Here is a 7,723-nt window from a genome sequence, read left to right as displayed (position 1 = left end):
TGTACGATGGAGTATTAGGGCCACATTGAGGGAGAAAAAAAATCTGATATTTCGAGAATAAAGTCATAATATTATGAGAAAAAAAGTCGTAATATAACGAGAAAAAGAGATAATATTATGAGAAAAAAAGTCTTAATATTATGAGAAAAAAAGTAATAACTTTACGAGAAGAAAGTCCTAACTTTAAGAGAAAAAAAGTCGTAATATAACGAGAAAAAGAGATAATATTATGAGAAAAAAATCGTAATATTACGAGAATAAAGTCATAACTTTACGAGAAAAAAAAGTTGTACTATAACGAGAAAAAAGTAGTAATATTAAAAGAATAAAGTCGTAATGTTAAGAGAAAAAATTCATAATGTTACGAGAAAAAAGTTGTAATATAACGAGAAAAAGAGATAATATTATGAGAAAAAAAATCGTCATATTACGATAATAAAGTCATAACTTTACGAGAAAAAAAAAGTTGTAATATAACGAGAAAAAAGTAGTAATATTAAAAGAATAAAGTCATAACTTTACGAGAAAAAAAGTTGTAATATAACAAGAAAAAAAGTTGTAATATTACGAGAAAAAAAGTAGTAATATTACAAGAATAAAGTCGTAATATTATGAGAATAAAGTCATAACTTTACGAGAAAAAAAGTCTTAATATTATGAGAAAAAAGTCATAACTTTACGAGAAAGAAGTCGTAATATTACGAGAATAAAGTCCTAACTTTAAGAGAAAAAAAAGTAGTAATATAACGAGAAAAAAGTAGTAATATTAAAAGAATAAAGTTGTAATGTTACGAGAAAAAATTCATAATGTTACGAGAAAAGAGTTGTAATATAACGAGAAAAAAGTAGTAATATTAAAAGAATAAAGTCATAACTTTATGAGAAAAAAAGTTTTAATATAACAAGGAAAAAAGTTGTAATATTACAAGAATAAAGTCGTAATATTATGAGAATAAAGTCATAACTTTACGAGAAAAAAAGTCTTAATATTATGAGAAAAAAGTCATAACTTTACGAGAAGAAAGTCGTAATATTACGAGAAAAAGAGATAATATTATGAGAAAAAAATCGTAATATTACGAGAATAAAGTCATAACTTTATGAGAAAAAAAGTCTTAATATTATGAGAAAAAGAGATAATATTATGAGAAAAAAATCGTAATATTACGAGAATAAAGTCATAACTTTACGAGAAAAAAAAGTAGTAATATAACGAGAAAAAGTAGTAATATTAAAAGAATAAAGTTGTAATGTTACGAGAAAAAATTCATAATGTTACGAGAAAAAAGTTGTAATATAACGAGAAAAAAGTAGTAATATTAAAAGAATAAAGTCATAACTTTATGAGAAAAAAAGTTGTAATATAACAAGAAAAAAAGTTGTAATATAACGAGAAAAAAGTAGTAATATTACTAGAATAAAGTCGTAATATTATGAGAATAAAGTCATAACTTTACGAGAAAAAAAGTCTTAATAGTATGAGAAAAAAGTCATAACTTTACGAGAAAGAAGTCGTAATATTACGAGAATAAAGTCCTAACTTTAAGAGAAAAAAAAGTCGTAATATTACGAGAATAAAGTCATAACTTTACGAGAAAAAAAAGTAGTAATATAACGAGAAAAAAGTAGTAATATTAAAAGAATAAAGTTGTAATGTTACGAGAAAAAATTCATAATGTTACGAGAAAAGAGTTGTAATATAACGAGAAAAAAGTAGTAATTTTAAAAGAATAAAGTCATAACTTTATGAGAAAAAAAGTTGTAATATAACAAGAAAAAAAGTTGTAATATAACGAGAAAAAAGTAGTAATATTACAAGAATAAAGTCGTAATATTATGAGAATAAAGTCATAACTTTACGAGAAAAAAAGTCTTAATATTATGAGAAAAAAGTCATAACTTTACGAGAAGAAAGTCGTAATATTACGAGAAAAAGAGATAATATTATGAGAAAAAAATCGTAATATTACGAGAATAAAGTCATAACTTTAGGAGAAAAAAAGTCTTAATATTATGAGAAAAAGAGATAATATTATGAGAAAAAAATCTTAATATTACGAGAATAAAGTCATAACTTTACGAGAAAAAAAAGTAGCAATATAACGAGAAAAAGTAGTAATATTAAAAGAATAAAGTTGTAATGTTACGAGAAAAAATTCATAATGTTACGAGAAAAAAGTTGTAATATAACGAGAAAAAAGTAGTAATATTAAAAGAATAAAGTCATAACTTTATGAGAAAAAAAGTTGTAATATAACGAGAAAAAAGTAGTAATATTACTAGAATAAAGTCGTAATATTATGAGAATAAAGTCCTAACTTTACGAGAAGAAAGTCGTAATATTCCGAGAATAAAGTCCTAACTTTAAGAGAAAAAAAATCGTAATATTACGAGAATAAAGTCATAACTTTACGAGAAAAAAGTCGTAATATAATGAGAATTAAGTTGATACACGTTGGAATTGAATTGTAAAGTAAGCCTTTTGCTAATAAAAATAAATATTTTTAAAAAAGGAAAAGAAATGTAGACACTAAACAAGCAGAATATGCCAAAATTAAACTGTCACAAAAAAATCCCAAATCCTACATATTTTTCTCACAATAACTCCATAAATATGCTCCCAAGATACAGAGTTAAATATCTTAAATATTATTGCCATTGTCATTATATTGACACTTTACCTAAAAGATAAGACTTTATTGATCTCCAGAGGTAAAATTCGGGTGTTGCAGTACCACAAGGACAGAATAAGTATACAGGTAGGTACATCAACTCTATATTGAGTCCCTGAAATTAATGAAATCAAAACATGCCAAAGCTCTCTATCTATTACTTGAAAATGATCTGACCCTATAACTAATAATCGCTTAATCCTTTTTTTTTAATTTAACTTTTTTTTATTTATGTCATGCTTCTTTATTTATAATTTATATATTTATATTATTATATAAATTATTATTATATAATATTTATATTTATTTATATATTTATAATAATATTTATAATAAATATATATATATATATATAATTTTATTTTCTTTGTTAATGTTTTATGTCTATTGTGATATCTGCTTAGTTTTGATGATGATAACTTTATTGTAATGTTTTTTGCCTTATTGTAAATTCATTAATCTTGTGAATAATAATAATTAAAAAAAAAGTAAAGAGGTACATACAGAAAGGTAAAAATATAATATGATGAGCGCCCTCTGCAGGACCTTTAACTAACAGCCTCTGAATGACAAAACATCTCATCAAACAACAACAGTTCCTCCTTGAAATCACGCATTTCCTCGCGAGAACACAGCCACGTTAGTTTGTTTCACGGTTCTGTGTCTCCATCTAGTGATGAGTAATAATAAATGTCGATGGTCTCCCTTTTATTTCCTGCTCTAGATAATACTACCATCATATTATAGGCTACCAGAACACCTCTGAAACCCATACCTTTAAATGTAGTTTAAAACAATATTTGTTTATTATTTTGTATGTGTCATTATCTTCCATATCATTGTTTCATGTATTATCACCTATAGCTCTATCAGTCAGTATGAGCCAAGTATACTTAAGTATACTTTTGTTATATATCTCTGATAAGTAGATAACAAGTAAACGGAAAGTATGCTCTCTTATTTTAAGTTTAAAGTATGAAGTATACTAATAGCACACTTGAATAAACTTCCTTTTAGTAAAGCCTTTAGTTCCATTTACTCACTTAAACATACAGTACGCCACACACTTTCTTTTCTATGCCTTTAACTTCTAAAAAAATTTGAAGATGAGCTTTTAACTTTAAAACATCACCAGAAAGGAACAACTCGCCCAACTCATGATTCATGACTTCTTGGCTTGTTTACCTTCTTGTTCTTGACTCTATTTACCTTTAGTTACTACTTTTGTTCTCAGTTGTAGTTCTTTTCTTTACTGTACTTTCAGTAATATAGAGGTTTCACTTCTCAGTATTATTCACATACTATAATTGCATTTGGCAGTTAATTAATTGTATTCCTCATTAGTTTTGTGCAGATGATGCTTTTAATAGAGATTTGAGCCCTGTTTGCTCCTGTGCAGTTTTTATGTTATTGCATTTTTTATTTATTTATTTATATAGTTTAGATTGTTTGTTAATGTCCCTTGAAAACAACATTGTGCATCTCAAAGATGGGGAATTTTTGGAGCTTTAGTTGACTGTTCACAGCTTAAATTATTGACATAATTGCTTGAAAATGAATTTGCACACAGCATAAAAAGTGTTTATTTCACATTAAAAAATTGTGATGAATTGGCCAAGAGAGCTCAAACACTCAATTTCCTTTTTTGTTTGCATGTAGGACAATAAATAACACCATTACTGTTTAAATTAGACAGAAAGTGTTGGACAGTGTCACTGCATGGCATTGTTTTTCATAATTATTTATGATCATATTTACAATGTAATGAATATTAACTTTAATTTAATGAACTGTTACACACTGTTGAATAATGGCGAAATCCATTACTTATAAAAACAAACATATGCTTATTTACATTTCATTCTTCAGTTGGGATGCATTGACTATACTTGGCTGCTGCATGTCAGGCAGCAGAATCCTCTGTTGTAACTGTGTTATTGAGTTTAAATGCTGAATTGTAGTCATGAGGAACAGTTGTAACTGTGTTATTGAGTTTAAGTGGTGAATCGTAGTCATGAGGAACATCAAAAAACAGCTCATCGTCAAAACATAAATCATCGGATGGTGGTGCGAGGTGCGGCAGCTTCAAGACGAGGCCTGTGAGGACGCCTCCCAGCGCTGACACTCCTATGGTGGAGAACACAGCTGCGACCTGGAAGAGAGCCTGTTCCCTGGCAGTCCTCCCCAACCCTGGCCGTATACCGGGGATCAACATCTGGAGCTCTTGCAGCTTAGGGTCTCCCTCCACTGGTGCTCTGTGGGTAAAGATCTCATACAAACTCGGGCCATACATCTCCTCATTAGCCATCAGTATACCACATATCCCTGCAGTGCAGGATATAAGCCCTGTCAGACCGTGCAAATTATGTATCCCACACTGATCTTGGATCCTGAAGCGCCGTGCAAGGAAGGGGCTCAAGTACTTGTAGCCCAGCATACACGCAGTGCAGCCCATCATACCCAGAGCGTACGCAGCTGCAGGTGTTATCATCATATCCACAGATGCCCCAACCGTCACACCTCCAGCCAGGGTCACGTTCTGAATGTCGGCCATGGTGATCTTACCGTTTTTGTTCAGCATGGCAGAGAGAGCGAAGGCTGTGAGAGTGGAGGCGCTGAGGCCGATGAAAGTGTGGAGGATGGCTCTATGCTGGTCGTCTCCTTTCAGGGTCAATGCTGAGTTGAATGAGGGCCAAAACACCCAGAGGAACAAGGTCCCTATCACAGACAGGATGTCAGACTGGTAGCTGGTGTTCTCCTTTGCATGGCCTTCATTTAGGGAAGGCCTGTACAGCACAAACGTGACACCCAAGCCAAAATAACAGGCAAACAGGTGAATAAGAATGGAGCCTCCTGCATCGTTGATCTTCAGATACTTGAGCACGACCCATTCTGTGACCGAAAACACCGGCACCTCCAGCAGAGCCATGACCAGCAGCTGCAGCGGACTCGTCTTCCCCAGCACTGCCCCGAAAGATATCAACACCACGGCACAGGCAAACTCTGCATTTATGAGGTTGATCACTCCGAGGTGGATCTTACCCTCGTGGCTGAACTGGAAGTACCCCTGCACCAGAATGGCCCATTGGATGGCAAAAGTGGCCGTGAGGAAGTTAAAAACCATCCCCCCAAAGCCATAGAGTCGAAAAAATGCCAGCAGGCACCCAAAGCCGAGAAATATCATGACTTGTATGTCTGTAAAAATAGGGTAGTCTCTGTACATCGTGTTGTCCATGGGGTTAGTCCTGTTGGTCTGGAATCTGGCGTCTGCATGCTCATCATAGGTGACAAAGGCAGCATACAAGACAACAATAATCACCTGTGTGACGAACACAAACACAGGTAACTTCACTCGAAGGCTGGTAGACCGCGTCTTCATCCTGGCAGCTCTTTGGGACAAATAAGAGTAATTTCCTTTGCAGTCTGTATTATATCTGTTTAGATAAGAAAGGTCAAAGACATCAGTCATTCCTGCTCACTCTCAAACACACACACCCTCACAGAGAAACACGGCTGCGTAGACTTTGGCCGTTGTAATAAGACATGTTCTGATACACAACAGTTCTGATACGTCAGCGTTTTTGTGGTTATTTTACAGCACACACAGAAGGACTTTTCATCTATAAATTCACAATAGCCTGACTCATAAACTGTGTAAGCACCCAATGTCCAAAACAATTTTTATCAGACAGAGTAAAACCATTAACAATGCATTTACCATAAACATGTCTCCTCTAACAATAAAATATGCATTAAAAGAATATATATATAAAGTAACATAATTTATGTTGCCATGTGAATTTCTAATTTAAACTGTAATGTTTTTCTCCTGCTGTCATCGCGGCTGGCTGACTTCCATTTGGAAATATTGTGAAAGAAAGTTGGCTGACCTGTGAGCCTCTTTCAATCAGTCGTGACATAATGTCTGTTAAATTATGGAGTCAGTGATGATATATGCTTCAACTTGCTTGTCACAATCAGTGCAGTGGTTTTGTCCAGATCAATCACTTTGACCGAAACATTTTCAAGAAGTAAGTGAGAACAGAAGACTGGTATAAAACTTCTTTGTTAACATCTGCTGCATGCGGATAGCTCTCTTACCCTTTGATATACCATCAAATTAAATGATTTCCCCCCAAATTTGCTAACAAAAATGCTGACTCCTGTATTTCTGAATGCAAATCAGAGTACAGAGAAATGTAATGAGAATGCAAATAAGTGCATACCGAGCAACCGATCTTAAGATCGTGATTTTTTGTTGATGTTCCTTCTTTAAAACAGAAGCAGAGCAAACAGGTTATCTGTCGTCAACTCTGCAACTGATTCGATCTGATCAAAAAGGGTCAAGGTGCAGTGGAAAAATCATTAGTCCAAGCCTCATGCTGTAACTATTTATGTAATGCCTTCATCGGGTCAAAATTTTGACTTGTTTTGTATTAAAACTTTTGATTTATGACTAAATACCTGTCAGAAATTACTTACATTCCCTCTGCAGTTCTTTGTGTTTAGTGCTAATTAGCAGGCTGACATGCTAAACTAAGATGACAAACATTATACCTGCTAAACATCAGCATGTTAACATTGTCACTGAGAGCATCTGTGTGTTCCAGTACCTGTACTATACTATTTAGTATGCCAGAAAAAGATTTAGTATGTCCCAATACATAGTATGTCAAATGCAGTATGCCAAAAATACCAGGATGTCCTACTACATCCGGTCGTATTTTGCAGTATGCAAACCAGCATGCTTTTCTGGCTATTCTGACTCACAACACTCTGTGCAGTGTAATATATGAGCAAGAGGGTCAAAGTTCAAGGTGCAATGTTGTGAGGAAGTAGTATGTCCCAATTGTGTGCATACTGTATGCAACAGTACGTACTAAAAGCAAAAAGAAATAGTATGCGATTTGGAACGTAGCCCATGTTTGCATGCTGACGTTAACATCTAGCTCAAAGCGCTGCTGTGCCTACAAAAGTAAAGCGTCACAGAGCCGCTGTAGACTCTTGTTTCCTTTCACTTCAGAACAACATGAATACTTACTTTCACATAC

The 7,723-nt window shown here is 33.1% G+C and overlaps 1 protein-coding gene across 1 annotated transcript; it reads right to left on the bottom strand.

Annotated features, from left to right (window-relative positions):
- Positions 1–4,227: 4,227 nt before the first annotated feature.
- Positions 4,228–6,145, bottom strand: rh50 (Rh50-like protein). Its single transcript, XM_074643999.1, has one exon. The coding sequence runs from the start codon at positions 6,139–6,141 to the stop codon at positions 4,576–4,578; it is 1,566 nt and encodes a 521-aa protein (XP_074500100.1). The 5' UTR covers positions 6,142–6,145; the 3' UTR covers positions 4,228–4,575.
- Between the last annotated feature and the right edge of the window lie 1,578 nt (positions 6,146–7,723).

This window comes from Sebastes fasciatus, chromosome 8, assembly GCF_043250625.1.
Source record: "Sebastes fasciatus isolate fSebFas1 chromosome 8, fSebFas1.pri, whole genome shotgun sequence".
NCBI classification, from domain to species: domain Eukaryota; kingdom Metazoa; phylum Chordata; class Actinopteri; order Perciformes; family Sebastidae; genus Sebastes; species Sebastes fasciatus.
Note: the sequence above shows the minus strand (reverse complement) of the source record. Positions and strands in the feature narration are given on the sequence as shown.

Excerpts from the sequence above, each read along its gene's own strand:
- rh50 (XM_074643999.1), bottom strand. The coding sequence starts at position 6,141 with ATGACTGATGTCTTTGACCTTTCTTATCTAAACAGATATAATACAGAC.